We start from the raw sequence: 24,803 nt of genomic DNA on the forward strand, positions 1-24,803 counted from the left end.
ATTTAAAAAGCTGACACCTGTTGTTGTGTTTTGGATATATACCACACACCACTTTCTATATTGCGTTGGAACAATCAAAGAAAGGGATACAAAACAAGGATTTGAAGTTTCATAAAGAAAGCAAGTTTAAAGGAGATACAACTCCATGTGCAATAAAAGCTTGAGGAGTTACCATCCAATTACAAGCACTGTCACAATCAGCATAGAGTGAAGCAGAAGTTCCAATTCATTAACGAAGTTTGGGTGTATGTGGTCTAGGAGAGACTCCAAGAACCAACCAAGAAGCTGAAACCCATCAGTTGTGGTCCTTTTCAGATTGTCGAGAAAGTTGGGGGCAAAGTTTTCCAGCTGGATCTAACAACTTATACAATATGGTGCTGCCTTGAGTTGATGACTTGACTCCTAGTGATCAAAAGGAGCTGGAAGGTGATTTAGTTCTAGAAAAGAAGACAAGGAATGCAAGGAGAGGCGGGCATGAGACATGGTGGTGAGGTTAAAAGGTCAATTGCCAAGGCAAGTAAAATGGTATACCAAGGATGATGTGGGGACAACGTTCCCATATTTGTTGAGTCCCTGAACTTTTGGGGGGCCAAAAGTATTTTTATGGGAGACGTTATCCAAAACTTGGGTCACAGGTCAAAATGAACACTATGTCCTATGCCATGGGAGAAGAGTATGCATTTTTGTGAAAACCATGTTTGTGGTGGTCTACAACACTGTAGGAATGACTTGGATCAGAGGTAGCAATTATAGAATTATCTTTGGACAAAAGCAGCGAGTTTGTCACAGTACAAACAGGGGAGGTCATTTGGAGTCTATATAGACATAATAAAAGATGTATGAAAAGGTTGGCCCTCTAGAAAATCATTCCTGTTCTGTTCAAATTGCCTATTTGTAAGCAAAGATGCATGTTTCCATGCAAGTGTGTTCAAGCTTGGTGCACATGTACACATCGCTCATTTGAACCCTAGAGGTTCTGTGTGCACTTGTAAGGACTGGGAGAAAGTGGAACGAGTAGCTATATGCTTGCTCTTGCTGGAATTTTCCCTTTTCAATTTTTACTAAGCAAATTGGTATGTCTCCTTGCACTTATACACTCTGTTTTTACATTCTATAGTTGATCTTCTTAAGTCATGATACAAGATGTTGGCCCTCTGGAAAAGCATTCATGTTTCATTAAAAATTTCAAATTGATTATCTGTAAGCAACAATGCATATTTCCATTGTGTAAGAACATTTTGCAAGCATGTTTAAGCTTGGTGTATGTATAGACAGCTCATTTTCGCCCAACAGGTTTTGTATGCACTTGTAAGGACTGGGAAATAGTGGAATGAGGAGTTATATGCTTGCTCTTGCTGGATTTTTTCCCTTTTAGTTTCACCAAGCCTTTGTTATGTCTCAATCTTTGTTGTATGTTTGCTTCACATATAAGTGTTTTTGTATTCTATATGTTGTTCTTGATCAAATGAACATGCTAGACTGTAGAAATGATCATGTAGTGTTTTACAGTGTGTTGCAGGTTTGACAGGATAAATATGCATGTTGTTGACTGCTAAAAGAGTATATCTAGTAATTTACAAATCAAAGTTGTTTTCCTATTTTGACTAATTAGGAAATAATAAGAAGGTAAGCTACTGTGGAAGTCAACAAATCAGAATTGACATTTATTCTGGCCAATCACATTCAAGTGTACTGAAAATATGGCTGAAAGGATTATTCTAAAGTAAGAAGAAATTTCTACAAATAAGGCTTCTTCTTTTCATGAGTAAAAACAACAGGAAGAGTAAGGAATGTGTGAGAATACATTTTACCAATTTATACTGTATCTACAATTTAGGAGCTAACTAATGTAATTTAATTTTCTTGTTCTCTCCTCAATTAAATATAGTTTTATGGCATACTAGTTTGTGTTTATAGCATAAATACAAGACTCACCCAAACTCAGTGAGTCCCAAGGCAGGAAAAGTGCACAGGTCCAGAGATTCAGGTCTCACGTACCTAGTAAGTCCTGTTGCTGAGACTTGGCCAAGTCAGGTGTGAAAATCAGAAAAAAGAAAATAAGAATAAAAAAATGAAAACACTGAAACCTAAAGGCTAAAAGCACGAGAGTCAAGAATATTTTGATGGGACTTCAGGACTCTTGGAGCTTGGAGAAAAGTGATAAAATCATGAAAGATGGCATTTGCCATGAAGATCTGTGTAATCTCAAAAGCTTTAATTTGGGCTGATTCAAAGCAAGCCGATGAAAACAATCGTCCTCGTTTGTCTCCTCTAGGGGAAGTGTATCAATAGCTATTATAGCTAAATTCGTGCACCCACAGATCCCGTCACTGCCAAATTCTCGCTCTAGTTTATAAAGCAAAAAAAATAAAAATCATTTTGGGCCATGCCAGATGGAAAAGCAACATTTTCTTTTTTCTTTCAACTTTCTCCCAATTAAATCCAAAAAAATTGTATTAAATTTAAACTTTGGTTTGCCAAGTCAATCACTATCTTAAGTAATGCTCCTAAGGTTGTAGGATAATTTGCAAACTTGTCTAAGATACAAGCATAGGACTCCACATAGAGTTACTGATACTGATTTGAGAGATACAAGCTCCTCTTTACCATAGTTCAAGACTCCACGCTGTCATTTTTGTTTTTGATGCCATGAATACCATAATCCATGAGTCTTGTCTACCTAAGGCAATCAAGAATATTTAATATTAAAAAATGATGTTCCCTTCAACTCAAATTTTCTTTTCCACTCATTTGATTGATGTATACTTGTCTAGGTTCTATGTGATCAAACTAGTTTCTAATTGATAAGTTAATTAGGTCTTTGAAGTTGATTTATTGAAGGGTATATAGTAAAAGCTTTAAATCCTTAAAAAATATCTATAGTAATTCCATGGTTTTCAATTTGCCAAGTTTGCATGTTAGCTCAAGTCTGAGTCAAAATTCAGCTTGTTGAGTTCGAGCCAAGTTCAAGTCTTGTAAACATGGTATATAGCATTTTGTTGCATAAATATAACCTTGGGTCATTTTCAAAGTATATTTGCATCAATATCTTTGTCACATGGCATGAGAGTCCCTACCCACTTCTATTCTTACCAAACGACTCAAAAACCCTAACAATGGAGCACCAAATATTGGAAATGGAACACTAAATCCTCTGAAATTGGATGCCAAAACCTAGACATGAAAAATTTGTCAATGGAACTCTATGTTGGCCTCTAAAACTATGATGTCCCTTCTCTACAAACGTTGGAGCTGGAAATTTAGCAATGGTGCCTTTAGCACATTCAATCTCTAATAATGAAAACCCAGGAAATAGGAGCCAAACTCTAGAACCACCCCTATATTTGGTTCTTCAAAATAGAGGCATAAAACTGTAGAACAATCCCTGAATTTGTTGGATGCCCTTATACGACAAACCCTGCAATGTCTTCTATTTTATTTAATTCCCTTTGCCTATGTTAGTGAACAGGATCCTTCAAAATCTCGTTTCATAGTCATGGACATGAAACCCTAGCATTCATTAATACACACACATAGAGTGCCCCTTTTCAAGAAATCCATTTTAATTTTATTTTTATGTTGGCTCATCCCTTTTGGGGTTTAGCTTCTATGTCATTTTCTCACTTTTTCATGTTTTTTGCAAAAGTGACAACTAGCCTTCAAATAGGCAATCTTGCATCAAGAATCGTCTTTTTCCCTTTATCATGTCATGTTTGCACAAAATTGTCAACAAAAATAACAATTAAACCTCAAAATCTCGTTTCATAGTCATGGACATGAAACCCTCGCATTCATTAATACACAGACATAGAGTGCCCCTTTTCAAGAAATCCATTTTAATTTTATTTTTATGTTGGCTCATCCCTTTTGGGGTTTAGCTTCTATGTCATTTTCTCACTTTTTCATGTTTTTTGCAAAAGTGACAACTAGCCTTCAAATAGGCAATCTTGCATCAAGAATCGTCTTTTTCCCTTTATCATGTCATGTTTGCACAAAATTGTCAACAAAAATAACAATTAAACCTCAAAATCTTGATTTTGCACTTGAGATATCCAACAAATATCCTTTTCCTCCTTATCATTTCTGCATTGTTTGAAAAAAAAAAAAATTAAAATAGCATGAGGCTCAAAAGCACAACAAAATCCAGGTACTTCTGGCCTCTGAATCATTTTTGCAATTTTTTTTAAATAATTTAATCTTCTGAAAATTGCAAAAATGACTTAACCTTCTGTTCATCTTCCTGACAATTTTTTACCTTTTCAATTTTTTGCACTTCTAGACCAAATTTGCCTTTTTCCTTCTCCATGCCATTTTGGCACTTTTTAGAATTTTTGAAAAAAAAAAAAAAGATGTGAATCATGTTTTTTGGACCTGTCATTTTTGCATTTTTCAGCTTTGGCAAAAATATAATATAGGCCCAAAAGCATAACAAAAATAAGGATTTTTTGGAGCCTCCACATCATTTTGGCCTTTTCACAACAAAAATGACAGTTGAACTGCAAAAGAGTTAACTTCTAAAGTAAATGACTTTGTTTGATCCACTAAAAAGAAATTCTAAAAAAGGCCGACATTAAGAGCATAAACATGTGATTTTGTCTGATTTGGGCAGTCTCAGAATAGCAATTTTTAACATCTACATCCCTAGACTTCACCAAAACAGAATATACAGAATCGGTAATGAAAAGAAAGAAAGAAAGAGAGAATATAGGAAGAAAAACTATGTACAAATGACGCAAATGAAGAGTTTGGTAGGGTACAACAAAAACCATAAACCAATCCTCCTTAACATGATAAAATAGCATATGCCTGTCGAACAGTGTTTAAATAACTCATCTCTTCGGCATCAAGATATCTCTGTGCCCATTGAACTTAAATCCAATAAATCATCTCTTTGGCATCAAATGTTAAAAAAAAATTGCATTAAGAATTTTAAAAGCAAAGTTTTTAAAAATTTTCTGAGCAGTAGAAGAAAAAGATGAGAAATACCTTTGCAGCTGCTGTTAATTGACCTATGGTACAGCGTCGAACAGCACATCCTGAGGCGCCACGAGCAATTTCTTCATGCAAGCATGGCCAAACACCAGAATTTCTTGAAACTAATGAATCCTTATCATTTGGAATTGGAAACAGAAATCTATTTAGGGGGATGTACCTGCAAAAAAAACACAATGAGCCACAATGACAATGTCAAAGTACCAAACAACTACAGAACGCTAGATATTATACTAGCATACGTATCTTTAGAGAATATAAGTAAAGTATGCCAAAGATATCATATTTGATCATTATTCCATTTAAAAAATTAGTATATTATTATATTTCTATTAAACTGTTGGAAAAAACAAAAAATCTATTAAGATTACATTATTATTATTATATTATCATATCATTATATTTTATTTTATATTCGTTCTGATCTTTATCATTGCGAAAAAAGTGGATTTTAGGAAGGAACACTTTCAAACCCGCATAATTAATAATATTATTTCTAATCTTTATTGTACTACTATTTTATAGATTATTTGATATCGATCAATGGTGGAGATCTAATGAGAGGATTTAATGAGATGAATTGATTAAGATAATTACAAAGTTAACTGATTGCATGATGGAGATAGACAAAATTGATTGATCAGTTAAACTTAGAGTGAGTGGGATGTTTGGATGTGGAAGTGAAGATAAAATAATATAAAATTAAAAAATAATAATAAATTGTTTTTTTTTATTTTTCATGCATTTGTCACAAACACGTCCAATTAAATGCTTCTAGTTTTTATTGATGGATGTTTTTGCATCCATATATGAGTATAATACGCCTTTGGTGTAATTAACATCCAATTTATTCTACAGAATGTAAAAATATTAAAGACTTATTATAAGATATGAGGAAGCAATAAATGAGAAAATTTCTGAAAATATACAACACAAATGGTATACACACAAGAAGCAAACAGCTACTAGACTACAAATAACTTAAACAAAAAAGCAAAGGAATATTTATGGAAATTTTCAAGTCAATTACTCCCCAACAACTGAAATCATGAAAACCTCTAGAGGATGGTCTTATGAGTAGTTGATTATTTGTCACATCAAAAGGTAAAATAGGCATAGTAGCTGGAAACTCCTTTGTCCCTCCCTGGGCACGCATATCCCCATATCCATTCCCGTTTCCAAAACAGATATGTATCCGATACAGCCCGGATACACGTTGAATATTGTACCCACGCATGCCTGAAAATCCTTGATTTCCAACCATGCTAGATACTATGCAATTTGATTTTTTTTTAAATTTGACCTAAATCTTCCTAAATTTAATTTTTAAAAACTTCATTCATGCATTTAAAAAAAAAAAAACGTATTAACAAAACCTACACCAAATGAGAAAGACAAATGATATGGTTTTCTATTTCAGTGACACTACAATTTTTGCATATTGTAAAATGTTATATCAACTTATCATTATTTATGTAGCAGTCATGTGTCTATATTGCTTTTGAAGTAATGAAAATCTCCTCGAATAACTTAGAAAATTGTGTTAAATATATGTGTATTGTGTTTTTTATTAATGACGTTTCCAGCAGTATCCATATTGAGGGTCTTCAAAAATGGCCGTATCTGTATCCGATACTGTATCCGTATCCGATACCATATCCGTGTCCATGCAACTTTGAAAATATGTGACATGAGAATAAGGTTGCAAGATATCCTACAATCCATGTAATGGCACATTACATGTCCAAGAACAGACAAGATCTTTCAGGGAAAAGAAGAGTATAAGTGACACATTACCTACAAAAGTATTCAGGGTCCTCCTCATCTCTTATGTCAAAAGGGCGACAAGCATCTACTATCAACCGCACCCATTTGCCATCTTTATTGATAATAATAGCATTCCATGCATGTGGCATGTAGTCCATATAGCCCCTTACAAGCTCACAAGGAATTGGAGGATCTGCCCTATCACACAGATACTATTTGTTTTTCACAAAAAATAAGTCAGAATGCACTTTAAGAAAGTTAGAAAGCTTGAAAGTATAAAATAAATACTGGTGCTTTAAGATAACTTAACTGATACATAATACATCAATAAATGTGAACCTATTAGCTACACCAGACTATTACCTTCATAAGGATGGCTCTATGGCGACACACACCATACTGAATTGCTCCTATGGGAACAACATTGGAGTTGCGCTGTTCTTTAATGGTCCTAACAGATTGTTCACAAAGGAACTCAATACGGGGAACAGTGTCATTTCTAAATGCTTGATCAGGAAGTCTTATCAAATTTGAATTGCTATCAAGAGAACAGGAACAGACAAAAGGCATCTCAACATTGGCCCCAGCTACAGCTCTTCGCATAGTTGATATATTCATAGATTTGTCACTTCCACCAAAGCAATTTGACACAAATAGAACAAGTAATGATGCTCTCTGATAGTCATTAATTCTTGATTTGTATTCATCACTCCCCTCTCCAAATCTTTTCCACCCAGATATGACTTGCTGGGCAGACAGTACAATTGCATCCAATTCTTCATCTCTTTCTCTGAGAACACAGCAACAAATAAATTCAAATTTACTAATCCTACAAATTATAGAGAGTACCTACTTGGCCATAAATACATGCTAAATACAAACTGAAACTTAGAACAAGTATACAAGTGTCATAAATTACAGGTTGAACACAAATTGAAGTCTAGAACCATAAAAAATTTACTGACCTATCAACCAATATAACCTCACGAGTGCCTAGACAAACATTCTCCTTTTCAAAGTTTCTCAATGGTTTAAATGGTCGATCTCGACCAGCATCATAGAACCCATCAGGTAAAATGTCATTAACACCACAGAAGGATTCATTGCTATACTTTTGAGATACCCTATAGAATTCCTGTACAGATCTTATCCGCTTGCTGGGCTTAGGATTTTTTATGCAAACACCATGACGCCTACCAGTTTTGGTACATGCATCATTATTAGACTCGGAGTAACTATCTAGTTGACCAGCTTCCTTTGGAACATGAAGAGGTGTTTTACTCAATTCCACTTTAGATCTGTTATTGCTAATAGTGATGCTGGAAGCAGTAACAACAGAGCTGGTACAGCACAAATTTTCAGCATCACTACTATTTTCTGGGGACACCTTCACTTCTGTTTTTTGCACTGAACTTATTGAATCAATTTTTCTGCCATTACTGCATTCTCTGTCTACTGAATCTTTGTCTATCCTTGACACATCCTGTAAAAGGGAAGTCAATTCGGTTTCACTGATTGGTGCCTCAAGAATCTGCTGTGGCAGATATGGTGCACAATTTGACAATGGCATCGAGACAGAAAGAGACTCCATCACAATCCCACCATTATCCCTTTCTTGATAATCTTCAGCCCGAAACTTCCTACTGTTGTTCAGTCTTTCTTGGCGAGCTTTCTCTTGTCGAGTATAACGGCGTTTCCATCCAGTTTTACGTCTGGATGGCTGGGAACATCTAATGCTTGGAACAAGTTCATAAGATGAGCTTGGCAATGAAGTTTCAGATTGTCCTGTTACACATTTAAAAACAAGTTCACAAAAAATCAGCTATTCTAGTCTATCAAACCAGTAGATGCACAAAAAGAAGCCCTAAATAAGGATGAACACATTCCTACCTTCGAATGAATGACTTAAATTTTCCTTACATATATTGGAATCAGATACCTCTTCTTCGCTGGAAGAAGAAATAGGATCACATTCGGCAATATCCTTCCCTAATGCAACATTTCCTTCCAAATTGCAGCTTATCCATGTAGGAATTTGACAAGTATCCCGCAGTTTATTATGCTGAAGGCACATAGTGAGATAATTCATAAGATCGGCATTACAGATAAGAGCAAGTGATCACATTAAAAAAAAACATTCTCTGAAGTTAAATAGGTCTACAAAACATCAGAACAGTCTACCTGCCAAAAACAGTTGGCAACATACATTAAGCCATCCAACTAGAAGATAATGTTTCTGCCTGCAGCAAGCCTGCTACTGTTTAAGAATACAATAACTCTTTGTGTAAAACAGTTGCTCATGCTATTATTTATGTTTTTTAACGGAAATGAATTGAGCTAAAACCAGCAAGGTTTTGGCTTTATCATCTCAATTCAATTTATGAGAAATTTTATGTAACGACATAAAATAACTAATCAATAGCATTGGATTTCTTAGACATGGGCTGAGATAAAGGGCATAAGATGGAATAATGCATAATACACCAGAAGCAAGTTCAATGTAGCTATCTGAACTTCAGAGTACTATCAGTCCAAAGTAATTTTTTAGATACCAATCAAAAAGCAATCACAAAATGGAAATTTACTAAATGACAAACAATGAAGGAAAGTAATGGTTACCTGTAAATTAAGTTTCCTGAGAGCCCTCATGGAATACAACTCCAAGGATTGCAAAGATGTCAATCTATTATTTGACACATCAACAGTTGTCAAGCTTGATAAACTTGATATACCAAGTGGCAACTCTACCAGTTTATTGCTTGCAACTTTCAAGGATTTCAAGGCTATCAAGTCAGCAATATTGTTGGGTAAAGTCTTCAGTTTATTGAATGACAAATCAAGTTCCTCCAGTTTCTTAAGTGAACCAATCTCGGATGGCAGAAATCTGCAGAACATTTCAACAAATTAGGAAGACTTAAAATCACATTTAATCTTCAAAGTTACTAGTTCATATGCTTAAAAAGGATTTCAAGAGTTCCCTAATCCTAAGGTCTTAATCTCAGAAGGTATAGGATACACACAAACACAATAGGCTCATGAACAGATTCAAGAGGTCTTCCACTACAGGGCATCAGTTATTTCGGTTAGTTTCAATGATTCTTGAAGAGACTTAACAGAAGTTATGGCAATATTTCTCTTTCATTAAACATCTAAAAATCAAATTAAATCATTTTATTGTTATGTCCTATGCACTTAAGGAGGTGAAAATTGAAATTCTTTAACTGACATCAAGCCTTCTGAACTATAGAAAGTTAAGTATTTTAATTAACATCATCCATAGTCATACAATACTAGTGAAAACTCTCTATGTAACAGCAATTTTCTTTCATTTAATGTCTGAAAGCTACAATAAATCATTTTACTGTTAAAACCTATACACTAAAGAAGGTGAACTTGGTCAATTTATGTCGACCCTTTTGCACCAACAAAGGTGAAGTTTTTGTATTGACATCATCCAATAGATTAATTAGTAGTGAAGACTCTTCATGTTCAAAATAGATTACATGTAAAGCCCCAAACAAACAAAGACACTCATAATATCATAGGCCTATTGTAGCAATCACTTTGTACGTTGTTTATTCACTGACCTTGGAGCTGTAAGTGATAAAGCTGCCAGTAGTTATGGATAATTATGATTAAAATTACCAGAAAACTAATCAAATAAGTTTTAAAATCAGTAGAGATCTATGTCAATGCTCCCAATTATCCTGTTCTTCCGAAGAATTTTTCGACACAAATCAGGGGACTCATTGAGGATTGAGGGTATTTGGAAGTAATTTCAGAAGGCAACTTCACCACATCCCTATCTAATGATGGAAAGCTGAGAGGCGTTGATGGAAAGGCCCTGTTAAAAAGTATTTCACGTCTTTCATTCATGAGTGTGCTTTATGGGATATAAAACCCAACACGAGCAGAATTACTGAGTGTGACAGGCACAGAAACTAGCTACACTTACAAAGAGTACAAATCACTTTCTGGCTTTCTCAGGATGTTAGCATTGGCGAATAAAATCAAATATCATTAAGACCTCTCATCAAATAATGGAACTATCACCTTGCCCATTAAATCTGATTCTCCCCCCATAGCATCCTCCTTAAAATTTGAAATAACATAGCTGAAGGATGATGCACTGCCAGATCTGATCAAGGAGTGGTGCAACAATTTTAAATTTTCCCGCATACCAAGCTCAAAACTGTACAAGTTGACGAGTATGCTGAAATACATAAAAAGATGTCTGAAAGAATTAAAAAAAAAATGAAATGCATATAAAGTTAAAGATGGCTTAAAAAGATTTTGGCAGACAACCATTCTTGTTCCCTCATACCCCCAGGGTTGACTCAACCCAAACTTTCAGTGACTACAAGCCCACTAACCTTATTTATCAAAAGATCCTGGCAGAAAGGCTGAAATCTCTACTCCCAGAGTCCAGACATCTTTTCTTTAAAACAAATAGGTTTTTGTCGAAGACAAGCAAACTCTAGATGGAGTGATCCTGGCTTATGAGTTCCTCCACTTATTCAAGAAGAATTGAGTTGAAAGTATGCTCATTAGATTCAAAACAAGCATCGCACCTAATAGAGCATAATGGAAATTGTTTTTTATTGTTTTGGAATGGCTGGTGCTTCAATGAAGACTAAAAAACTTGGATTTTCAGCTGCATATCCACTTCTTGATTTCAGTCATAATCGACAGAAGCCCAGCTGGCTGATTTAGTGCCTCACTATCTAAACTCAATATTGTAGATGCTCGAAGCAAGACCTTAGGACGTGCAAGAGCTCAGTCCCAACCCAAAGGTTACAAATTTACTTGAATAACTAGCACTCAGGCTCACAACCAATTTTTAATGATACCATAAGTAAATGGCATGGCAGATTCAGAGGCAGCTTGGACCATAATATACACACTCACAACCAATTTCTGATGATACCATAGTAAATGACATAGCAGAATCAGAGGCAGCTTAGACCATAACATGCACTAAGAACAATTATGATCAAGTTTAGGTTAGCAAACCAATATGACTGCCCAAAGTGTTTTCTTTCTCAATGTCAATTAAAGAGAACTATGCCGATTAGTAGAAGCCTTTCAGTTTTAGCTGGGTTATCTTTCTGGCAATTACCTAAAATACCCCTAATCTCAACTCACAGCACAAAGACTCTGTGGCAAGAATCAATTCAGAGATTCGATCAAAATTAGGTGAACAAACAGTTAAGCTTTTGAGTCTCACAAGGTGTTAATGTTACTTGAATCTGGAGGTTCCGATGTCAGCCCTTCTCAAAATCAATGGTGTAATGAAAATTGTCGAGCAATAAAACACAACAGAGGAAAAAAAAAATTACCATCTGATGAAATGAGAACAGGTATCCTGACCCAAGGTTGCAGGAGGTGCAAGCATCAGAAATTTGCAGTGTCATTGAAACTAGTATGAAGAGCCAACTTGGTTTAGAGAATGCTTACAGACCATGATAAACCCCAGAGCATAACCATCAGCAATACATATTTAGAACTTATGAAGCCAGGCAGAGTCTTCACAACCTTGTCCAGAAAGGCCTTCCATGATTGGAACTTATATGATAATTGAAGCACTGTTATTACCCACAACAACTAAACTAGCAAGTAAAAATAATTAATACAAATTAGAGATTTTTTGACTTTCACTCCATCATATTGACACAAAAGATGTGCAACTACTAGAATAAAATCAATCTGCTCTGGGCAACTTAATCAATGGAATGATACTTCTGATATCATCCCACTAGCACCGACCACAAACCAAAAAAACTAAAACTCTACAAGACAAAACTTGATCTGAAAAAGATTCTTTGGGTGCAAGGTCAAGACTGCCTGAGAGGGGCACAGGATCAATAGGATTGACAGTAAATAAAAGCTAAAAGTAAATGCTATGTCTCTCTCTTTGTGAAAATCCCCAAAAGATGTGACTGATCGAAAGAACTTGGGTAAAGTATGTTCTCCCAAGGTGAATTCCTTCACTTGGACAAAAGTTGAGTTGATACTTCTAAACATTGCATGCTAAAATGCTGGAGGCTGTGTAGGCCCCTTAGTGTGTTCTCCATGCTAGAGTCACCTAACATATTCTCCTACTCTTCTACCATGCCTAAGAGTTTTGGAACTTCAACACTGCTAAATTGGGTTTTGCATGGGCCAGCCCAAGACCACTTGCAGAGGATTTCACATCTTAACTAAGTGGCACCAGCAGCCTATCACCTCTTTGGCTTTTTGTTCCCACCTTGGCAATCTAGCATCTACGTTGAAAACATAATCAAATGTTGTTTTGGGAACTAGGCCTACAACTGTGCAAAAGCGTGCATAAAACTAAAGGTAATTATTTCAAAGTAGTTAATTGGAAATTGAGTTCCGAAACAATTTTTCATTGTGGACAGAAGGCACAATGCAAGATGAACAAGACTCAATCATAAACACAATTGGAGTTAGCAATAGTAAAGATCTAAAGACAGGATCACTGGATAATCAGGCTGAAACTGGTGGATTGGTAGCAGACTTAAGTTGGCCAAATGATCTGAAAAGAATCAAGGAGATCTGAAGGCTTCAAAAAATTGATGGGTTCGAAAATTGTACTTTGGGAAACACTAATTGTTTTAACACAATCAAAACCACTGGTTTACCAGAGAGTGATTTCATGATTGACAGTGAATAAAAACAATCCCACCAATAATATTACGTAATGCTACAGCAGTGCTATGTACAAGTGACAGTAATGGAGCAAGAGGCCAAACAGAATCAAATTAACAATTCTGGAGATGCGATGTCGCAATTTTGTGCAATAAGCAACAGTTTCATCATGCATAGTTTGAAAATGATAAGGCAGAAAATCTAACTAACTCTTCAAATGTTTGGACAATTAGGCTACTCCATTGTATAGGAGAAAAGCCTGGCAATACATAAAAGTGAAAAAGAAGAAAGGAGATTGCTGGACAAACCGTGAACAACAGACATACAGTTGATCTCATAAAGCAAACAAGGTGGGCAGGAGCAAATTAAAAGTGATAGGACTACTATTAGCCAAGTTACTGATCCTAGTACTGGTTAGGGTTCAGGTTTGCCAGTTTGACTCATAGATTTGGCAAAAAAAAAATTGAAGTTCGGTTTGTTTTAAGTTTGTTGATACTAAAACATGTAAAAACCATAAATATATACACACAACCTAAAGGCAAGTATTAAATTCAGAATTTAAATATCTTTCATTAAATTAAACAATATAATATTTTATACATATAATATTAAACAAAAAATATTAAGATTTATTGTTTAATATAAATGTATTAAATATTAAATGCATCAACTCTGATTTCTACATATGGAGGTTTCCTTCCTCTGATAGGAAAATGGGAAATGAATTTTGACTGTGTCTCACAAGGAAATCGTGATAGTTCAAGAGTTGGTTGCATCTTTCAAGATCAAATCGCAAACTGATCAAAGCCTCCTCATAGAAAGACACCTTGAGGACTACTAACAGAGCAGAGGCAGAAGCATTACTGCTAGGTCTGCAACTTCTCAAAACATGCAGCCAAATAAGGCAATTATTGAAGGTGATTCACTTGTAATAATTCTCTGCCTCAAGAAAAGGCAATCTTTAAACAAGAAAACCCAAAACATATTAAATAAAGCCTTGGAGATTCTTGATACGTTAAAGGAATATTCCACCTCCTATTGCTATAGGGAGGAAATAAGCTTACGGACTACTTATCAAACCATGGGCAGGCCATCATTTCAAGTGATAGGCTATCATATTGGCAAGGGATCGAAAATGTGTGGATACATAAGAGCAAGGAAGCCTTGCTTCATATTTGAGGATGGTTGTACAATCCTCTAACAACAGGGTTGGTGACATTATATCCTAGCATGCATTAAGAATCACTTCCCAAACAAGCGTTTATCTCTCCATCAACTCTATAGTCAACGCATATTCTTTGCTTTACTATTTGGCAATCATGGCATGTGCTAGCGCCTAGCAAACAGTCTACATAGGAAAAATCACTTTGGCCAAGTTAAGGAAGTTCTTTTTCTTCCAAAAGGAAGATGTTATGATAGCCATCAAATAAATATATTGGAGGATGCTAGGTGCCACCAAATAAATTCTAAAATCTCCTCCATGTTGGTAAGCAATATCCTCACTCTCACCAGAGATAAAGAATTTGACTAAATCATTCAATTGTTTTTACATTTGGGGGAAGTTTAGAATGAATCTATTAAAAACCAAGTTTTCTTCTCTACCCTACACTAGTTATGAGTTTTAGGTTTTGGTCTCTATTCAAATGGTGAGGGTCATTGAAGCTCATATGGAATCCATAATCCAAGAATTAGCACATATTCAATGCTTCATTTGCAATGGTCATGGCTCACAAGGATATTGCTCAATGGTCAAGGTGGCAAATCTCATTCAACTAGAAAAGTCTTCCCCATTTCAACAACAATTCAATGCAAAGGCAAAAAAGCAATTAAGTTTTTGGCTCATGTACAGCCCTAGTCAAACAAAAGGATGGATCTTATGGCCCAAAGTCAGGCAGTTTCCAATTACATGGTTTCATTAGATGTTCTAGTTAAATCTATGCTCTCTATTTTTAATACAATATTTCCTTTTTCAAATTAAAGTAATGTCATTCTATAGTAAATGATGGTTACCAATTCGAGTAAAACCTTTTTGTAAGGAGAAGTCAAGTATGATAGGATTGCAATCAAATTATATATATAGCCAATTATAATTGGCATATATGTTATCATGCAATGGATAATGTGTGACATCAGCACTCTAGGTCAATATAATCAATCAATGGCATCATACATTCTATTATTTAAAGTTCATCTGTCTTCTAGTCTTTTATCAAACAACTTTTGGAATACATTTTTGATATCATAATATACTGGGTGACAGCCCTTACCCCTCATTTTAATTATCAAAAATTTATATATATTAAAATTTTAAATTTTTAAAATTATTACTATATTATATTAATCCTAAAAACAATATAAAATTATTACTATATTATATTAATCCTAAAAAATATTAAAACTTAATTTACGATATTAAACTCAATAAACACATCTTTTTGTTGGTGTTGGAAATAAGCCACACCCGGACAGACGATGGACTGGTCCAAGAGGGGCCAGTAGCTCAGTGGTAGAGCACTCCAGCAGCGTATGGAAGGTCCTAGGTTCGAGTCCTAGCTGGTCCATGTCTAAACATGGTATCAGAGCCAGGTCCAGGCTAGGAGCTCCAAGCACACGAGAGGTGTGGCTTAAGGGGGGGTGTTGGTGTTGGAAATAAGACACACCCAGACCGACGATGGACTGGTCCAAGAGGGGCCACTAGCTCAGTGGTAGAGCACTCCAGCAGCGAATGGAAGGTCCTAGGTTCGAGTCCTAGCTGGTCCATGTCTCAACACTTTTAAGTATTAAGAAACTAAATATTTTACTATTATTATAATTTAAACGTATTCAAAGTATTATTGTTTATATTCAAATACTGATCCAACCCAATTTTTTTGATATTTGTACTATACTATAGATTTTAATTATTGTTGGGCAGACATTGCCTCAAACATGAGCTCTAAAACTCAAGAAGTACTCACAAACAAGGGTGCACCCAGCTACACATAAGCAAAACAACTTCTAATGTTTATCACCATAATGGCAATCATCAACATAGCAAACGTTACAAACCAAATTGTAGTGGAGACAATATGAGCTGTGTGGGATAGATGATGTTGATTGAGCTGCTGCTTTACAAACATCCTCTACTATAACAAGGAATTATAATCGAATAGATCAAAGCAAAATATAACAAAAAAATAAAAAATAACTTGAGCTCATTGCAATCTAAAGAAAATTTCATCATAATTCATTTTCGATTTGTTCAAGTTAATTTGGGACAGACCATGGTGATTTTCCTATCTATTGTACAATCCCGCAACCAGACTGAACCAGAATTCAAACCAAGTTTGAATCAAACTCGATTGCAACGCTTCCAGCTTATGAGTCAATAACATAGCTATTAGCACCTCTTAACTATGTGTTTCCACCTAAATTGGGGATTTTACAGGTCAAAAATCTGTGCAAGGTGTTCCAATTGTGTGTGACTACATTTCTTAGTGATTTAAGCATAGTTTCCATTCTCTAAATCTTCATTGAAATTAACTGAACAATAGAATAAAAATTAAGTGACTTCATACCATAATTCTCAACATTTGTGGCATTTTGGATCATAAAAAATCATCAGTAGTTCATAAAAAATCGTCAGTAGTTCTAGTTTAATTGCCCCGCATATAGAGAGCTCATTTATATTTGATGCAACATCAACTCTTTGACCATACAATCATGACTGAACAACTTCCTAGTGCTAGGGTTTGTTGCATTATAGCTAATTTAAGAATCAGTATAAGAGCTCATATAATCAAGTGAAAGTTCGCCTACACATTATTATTGGCTTAGGAATAAAAAATCATCCAAGGCCAAATGAGAAAAGGTTGCTAAAGCAACAAATAATGGAATATATCAAAGAACAGAAGGATGAATACATGGTAAGTAATAGATCGAAAGAAAGTGTATATCCTTCTTTCAAGAAAGGATGACACAAACCTTCTACTAGCTTATCACAAGAGTTGGCCCACATCCTTTCATCCCACCGTCTTCCTAACAAATGAATACCCCTTATCTTTCCAATAAAAGAGGCCTATTGAAAAAGGCCTTCAAGAATAAGACAAATGAGGTTTTGAATGAAAGCAATGCTCGTTTCATTTATGGCAATTGTCTTCCTTTCAACCTTGTTAGATAACCATAAGTGACAATTGTCCATGCAACTCCTGAATACATTAGTCCTGGGTATGAAAAGATATGCACCACCTTATTGGCCAAGGCAAAAACTTTCATAATGGCATTACTAAGAGCAATCAAGGATACATGGGCCCAAAATAAGGGTGTCCATATTTCTAATGGATGGAAAGATTGCAAAAAATAGAGCACAAACCAATGACATAGTAATGTCCCTTCAAGGGGTGATGTAATTGAAGGTAATAGATTGTGAAGGACAAATGAAGGATGCAACTTTCTTCCAATATCCTCATACATATTAAGATTGCAGGTCCCAAAAAAGTTTTCCAAGTCAGACAATGCTAAAAATTATAGGGAAACTAGTTCAAGAGTGGAAGGTATATATGGGCACAGTTTTCTAATACCATGTGTTGTCCACCCACTTGATATTGCAAAAGATTGGCAAAGTCTTATTACAGTATTCCACACGAACGCGTCCCCCGTAGGGGGAACGTTTCCAAGACTTGGGGACTTGGGGGGAACGTCCCCCAACACCACCAATTATGTCAACTCTATCGAGGACACCGTTGGGTTGCTTGCTATATGGTACATTCCATTACATACTAATTGCAACCTTTAACTTTGTGAAACTAGTTGGCCTTTCATGGGGCACTCACAAAGATGTTGGTAACGTCCCCTATTTGGGAATGCCCTAATTTAGCCCTAAATCACAATTTTGAAACAAATAAGAGAAAGGTTAGAGATATCTTTCACTTGATCGAGACCCTACAAAACAGGTTAGAAACCATTTAGAACAATAATTCATAAAACAGATCTTAATTAAGAATCATTACAGCATATAGCAAAAATATCAATTTAATCGTAAGATATCTCAAATATGTTTGGGGAAGCTCAACCATAGTCGAGCTAGGATAAGGTGACTAGATAAGGTGCCTTAGAGATCCTCTACCCTAGACCCAAGAGCAGATATACCATCCTTCTTGACCTCATGTGGCCTGTGCCATCCATATGAGGTGGTGTACCTAGTGAGGTGTCCTAAAACCATTCCCCTTCATCTTGCCATCCATTTCCCACTTCCCATGATTGGACTTCTTGGTAAATTAATTCGCCATGATAGAGGGATGAGAAGTATTCACAATAGGGTGCCCGAGAAGTCCATCCCATCCCTTCTAAGCCCAAAGGCAGTACCCCTTTTACCCCCTTGGCCTCATGGGACCATTCGGTCACCACCAAAGGTGGCATACCTAGAAGCCCATTGCTGTTCCCCTCCTTGTAATCTCTCATTACCCCTACCATGGTTGAAAAATAGAATATATATAGAACATCCTATATTATGTAACGTATTCTATATATCTATATATTAAACAGTCATAAGCAACAGCACAATAATCAGCAATGAACAGATAGAAATAATATTCATTGTGCCATATTAGACAGTCATAAACAGCAATGCATCATTAATCAGCAGTGTGCAGGTATAAATAGCATTCATTTTGCTATGTATAGGGAACTCATACCAAAACCACTATATAGGATTGAAATGTTGTATGCCCAGTTTCCTATAGATGCCAAATCTGATCTCATTCGATGATCCCCTTTGGAGTCCCAATCTGCCCCATTTATATACCTCTCCACCACCATTGGAGAGTCATGTCTATTCCACGGGGTCTTCTAAAAGTGATGTCTCTCTTTAATGATGACCGATGCCTTTTTGCTGACTAAACGTGCTCATGTTTATTTAATGAAATTACTCCTTAAACCTGTACCTCTTTACCTAACAATTGCTTATTACTTTTTGATTGTGATCACACCTAATCATCAATTAATATCAATGCACCCCTTCCTATATTGATTAGGTTATGCACTGATGTAGGATGGCAGAAAATCAGGAGTCTTATAAGGAAGATGATTTCCTAATGATAAGATCTTCTTTCAATGACAGGGCATAACAATTGAAAACCCATTATTTTCCATTCCTCACGGCCCATTGGATTGTTGCACGATTATTGAAATTGTGAAAAAAAAAATCATATGATTGGTTTACTTTTTGTTTAATGTCACTTCGGGGGGCGGGGGGGGATTTTGCCTTGAAGATTTCAATTCACCTCTATTTTTATATCAGCCCTGTCCCCCCCAACCACCATGCCACCAACATCCCCCCGTCATCCCCTCAACATCCCCAAATTTAAGCCATGGGTCCACCCGTCCCCTTGTCAAGAAACTCCATGGAACTATGCAAAGTGATCAAGTGGGTTAAGGAAATCTATATAGAAGCCAAGGAGATTCAAATGTTTGTGGCAAATCATCATATGTCACAAGCCATCTTCAAGACTTTCAGTTCGGAGTTGTTGAAGTTAATTTTATTTTTTCGTATATTTTTTATTTTTATTTTCATCTACTGTTTGATTCATTTTATTCTTACACCAAGTTAAGTTGCCAACACTAAATTTGCATCACACACATTCATCTTGAGATGACTTGTGAAATTGTGAGAGGTATTGGGCACCATGGTCATTAGCATCTTTGGAATGTATGGAGGAAATTAAATAGAGAGACAAAAAAGGAACATGTTTTGAGTCTCACTATGCTCATCATCAACATGATTAGGTATGTTGATACAAATCGCCCATGTTTGAGTGAAACTTATTAGGGCGCAAACTCCACAATTGAAAAAAATAAGGACTAGAAAAGAAGCCAAGGATCATAACCACACAAAAGTATTTTTCAAAAGGATACAATAGGTAATCGTTGACCATTGAAACAAGATGACCACACCCTTGCATCTCTTAACATTTACTTTGTCTCTAAAACATTATAGCTCAAGTATACTTTCTTTGCCAAAGACAGTGGCACCATTTAGAGTTGAAGAGGTTCTTGTTGGCTGCAAAACTACATTCAAAAGAATATTCCCAAGTTTGGATATATGGAGTGTTGTCTTGAATAACTTTGGCCACTTCATATCTTCAAAAAATCATGATATTTGTGCTCTTCGAGAAAGATGCTAATGACCAGTGATACATACATGGCCAAATGTAATGTCCCCTCTTCGAATAGGATTTAATTATAAATAATAATAATATAATTAAAATACAAAAGAATAAAAAATACGATTAGAAGTAAAATATAATTAAGTTAATGAATAGTCAAAAGGCATGAAATGAAAAGTTGCGACTCCCTCAAACATGAGATATAAAAGGGAGAAGAGAACCTCATTTGAAAGAAGGGGGGGGAGGGGAGGAAGAAGAAAGAAGGGAGCATGTGAAACAAGGAGGGATTAATGGAAGTAGAAAGGAATGGGCAGAAATGATGAAGGGTTGTACCTCTTTCAAAGGGTGATAATTATTAAAGGTTGTGACCCTTGCAAAGGGCAAATGTGGTGAAATTAGTGTGACTCTCCCTCACATGGGAAGATATAAAGGGGATAAAATTTCATTTGAGGAATGCATCCAAGGGAGATAAACTTGGGGAATAGAAAATAAGCATTCTAATGAATAATCAGAAGTGCAGATCTGATTTGAATAATAAGACAGCAATGAGGAGACATGACCCATTTTAATGTATATCTCTTTCCAAAGAGATGTGCCTCCTCAATGAGATATGAAGGTATAAAAAGAGTAAGCAATTAATGGAAGAGGATCATCATCAAATCTCTCAAGCAGAATCAAATTCCAAGCACAGTCAATAAATAAATATACTTGCCAAGGAAGATTGAAGCATTCAACATGATAGCACTTCATTCCAGGATCGACTCATAAAGGTTGAACATATAAACCAAAGTGAATTCATTCTCAAATCAGGCATAATACAACAAACTGATACTATATCAGATCTGCCTTCCTCAACAATATCCTTCATACAATCACTTGTTGCTTATGCGTAAAAGATAATACTTAAGTGTATGTTCCTATAGAATATATGATATTGTAATGTCCCCACTTTAAAATACAATTTAATGGTAAATGATAATAGTAAAATTAAAATTAAAATTAAAATATAAAAGTATATAATTAAATTTTAATTAAGTTAATGAATGGTCAAATACATGAAATGAAAAGTTGTGACTCCCTCAAACATGAGATATAAAAGGGAGAAGAGAGCCACATTTGAGGGGGATAATTTGAGGAATCAGAGGTGCAGATCTAATTTAAATAAAAGTGCAGATCTGATTGTGAAAGGTTGTGTCCCTTTCAAAAAGGCAGAAATAATTAAGAGTTGCACTCTTTCAAAGGGTGCTGATGGTGAAAGGGTGTGCCTCTTGCCAAAGGGCATACATGGTGAAGAGGTGTGACCCCTCCCTCACATTGAGAGATATAAAGGAAAGGAATCCAAGCATCCAAGGAGATCACCATTGATCAGATCAAATCAGAACTATTATTAAGTTACGGGCAGTAACATCGTTGTTCTTGGTTGGGGATGTGCTTAATATGTATGCTTAATATATGAAGCCTGATAATGTTCTTATGCAGAATTCAGTAGTAATATTAATATAGACTGCAATATGTATAACATTCATACTTAATCCATAATACATGAATCAGTTGGAAAGAAATAGACTGCACTCAGAATTACATCAACATCACAGGCGGATCAAACTTAAAGATACCTTCAGAAAGCCACACCGAAATTGACTGATTGCTTATAACAGCATCTGGGTATGATTACCAGTAAATTCCTTATGCAGATAGAAAACACATACAAATAGATTAATATGCGGATAGAAAACACATACAAATAGATTAATATGCAGATAAATACAGAAGTTCGATCTACACTCTGATCTAAATGAAAAAAGAATCAAAAGGGAGAATATTTTAGCAGAACAGAAAGCAAGAAAGGGACCGGCAAACTGTTTTCCCTCTAAGAAGATAAAGGAACCCTCTCTCTAACCCTCCCTTATCAATTGAGAATAGTAATCTAAGGCAAGATTTAGGGAAATCCCAAAAGGGGACATTACAGATATGCTTGATTGTCTAAAACCCCTCTTGTGGGAGAAGGCCTGAGGAGTAAGATGTGAGTGGTGAGCGGGCTCGTAAGGTGGCCATCCTAGTAGGACCATTGCGGCCCACGACAAAGAGGGCACTTACAGAGTCAAGTAACCCCCTTACAACCTCCCCCCAATCCTACAAGAGGTCATGTATCTTCAGGAAGATGAGACATGAATGCAGAAAGCAGGTACAAGCTGCCAAGCAAGCAAGAGGGTTGTGGTAGACATCCCCTTGGGCTTGGTGTAAAAATGGCTTCAGAAGGACCCATCATGTCTCTTCCTCCAAACTCTAATGTGCTTATTAGTAGTATTATTACTTTATTAGCAGCCTAACCCTAACGATTAAGTATATATATGTATATTTACATATGTTGTCATGTTGTGATTGTAGGATTTAAATTCAGGATCGCACAATTGAAAAAAAATTATTTTGTAACATGTAACCCTAACCCTAATTTGTTGCAATTGTGATTTTAGGGCAAATTAGGAAGGGGACATTACACCAAAGCTCTATTTACTTGCAACCTCTTACAAAAAAGATTCTCTCTCAAGCATACATCTTTTCATTTTTTAACTTCATCTTTTTTTTCTTTTGCTGTTATATGTTAAATGTTTTGTAGTTGTAAATGTTGCATGCAAATTAAATAGGATGCGAGTTCTTACTTAACTAAGTGGAATCAGATAAGATACTCCCTTTACCCTTATCCACTTGGTCAAGTGCAACTAATTGGGTGCAAAATAAGCTAAGCCTATGGTCTTTGTGCACTCCAACTTGCACCTCTTGCCACTTAAGACTTGATTACAATGAAGGGGTGATGACAAATTGTGATCTAACTCCTAGGTGTGCTAGACTTCGATGCTTCGATTGCACAACTTGCTGAAGACTCTATAGATGAGGTAGTTTTTGCATGTGAGATAGCTAGTAGGAGTGGCACTAGAACTAATTGTGGTTTAGATGAAATTAAACCAAGTGTTGAATTTGATGCTCTCAAAGAATAGCAATATGAAAATTATTGAATATTGATTGTAATTTTCATTTTGTATTAACATTTGAGCAGTGTTCCACGGGGACGTGCCCCCCTTCCCTAACCCTAATTTGTTGCAATTGTGATTTTAGGGCAAATTAGGAAGGAGACATTACACCAAAGCTCTATTTACTTGCAACCTCTTACAAAAAAAATTCCTCTCAAGCATACATCTTTTCATTTTTTAATTTCATCTTTTTTTTTCTTTTGCTGTCATATGTTAAATGTTTTGTAGTTGTAAATGTTGAATGCAAATTAAATAGGATGCGAGTTCTTACTTAACTAAGTGGAATCAGATAAGATACTCCCTTTACCCTTGTCCACTTAGTTAAGTGCAACTAATTGGGTGCAAAATGAGTAAGCCTATGGTCTTTGCGCACTCCAACTTGCATCTAGTTAAATAGGATGCGAGTTCTTACTTAACTAAGTGGAATCAGATAAGATACTCCCTTTACCCTTATCCACTTGGTTAAGTGCAACTAATTGGGTGCAAAATAAGCTAAGCCTATGGTCTTTGTGCACTCCAACTTGCACCTCTTGTCACTTAAGACTTGATTACAATGAAGGGGTGATGACAAATTGTGATCTAACTCCTAGGTGTGCTAGACTTCGATGCTTCAATTGCACAACTTGCTGAAGACTCTATAGATGAGGTAGCTTTTGCATGTGAGATAGCTAGTAGGAGTGGCACTAGAACTAATTGTGGTTTAGATGAAATTAAACCAAGTGTTGAATTTGATGCTCTCAAAGAACAGCAATATGAAAATTATTGAATATTGATTGTAATTTTCATTTTGTATTAACATTTGACCAGTGAACAAAATTTGCCATTCTATGGGGATATTCGAAGGTAGCAAAGATAGTGTTGACCTTTTTGTGTCAACCCTCCCCTGAAGATAACCGATCTGAGTTTTGCATAACCTGCGTGTTATGCGCACTATGTTGGCAGCGAGCAGTTGGGGTCTTTTCATCTATTCGGGCTCCAAGTTCTATTTTTAAGTTGATCGGTCGCGGCAGTCAAATCCTTGTTATAATGCGATGGTGAGAGGGGATGAGGTTGTTGGCGAGGGTTTCCTTTTGCTATATCGTGTGGTCGGGAGTTTTCGACTTCTATTCCCTGCTGCAAATGTTCCACTTTCACGCGATAAGCGATAAGCGATGCTACCAGGAGGAAAGGAAGTTGTTATCGCTTGATTTGCCTATCGCTCTTTTCCCGCAAACAAGAACAA

At 35.8% G+C, this 24,803-nt stretch overlaps 1 protein-coding gene across 1 annotated transcript in view; it reads right to left on the reverse strand.

Annotated features, from left to right (window-relative positions):
- Positions 1-24,803, reverse strand: part of LOC131079591 (uncharacterized) — a 52,368-nt gene that overhangs the window by 16,981 nt on the left and 10,584 nt on the right. Inside the window, exons 2-7 of the mRNA XM_058017586.2 lie at positions 9,379-9,643; positions 8,650-8,821; positions 7,725-8,544; positions 7,123-7,549; positions 6,790-6,971; positions 4,987-5,152 (exon numbers count right to left, since the gene is read on the reverse strand). Coding sequence (XP_057873569.2) covers positions 4,987-5,152; positions 6,790-6,971; positions 7,123-7,549; positions 7,725-8,544; positions 8,650-8,821; positions 9,379-9,643 — 2,032 coding nt within the window. The remainder of the gene's footprint in view (positions 1-4,986; positions 5,153-6,789; positions 6,972-7,122; positions 7,550-7,724; positions 8,545-8,649; positions 8,822-9,378; positions 9,644-24,803) is intronic.

The sequence above is a fragment of the Cryptomeria japonica genome, chromosome 9, assembly GCF_030272615.1.
Source record: "Cryptomeria japonica chromosome 9, Sugi_1.0, whole genome shotgun sequence".
In the NCBI taxonomy this organism is placed as follows: domain Eukaryota; kingdom Viridiplantae; phylum Streptophyta; class Pinopsida; order Cupressales; family Cupressaceae; genus Cryptomeria; species Cryptomeria japonica.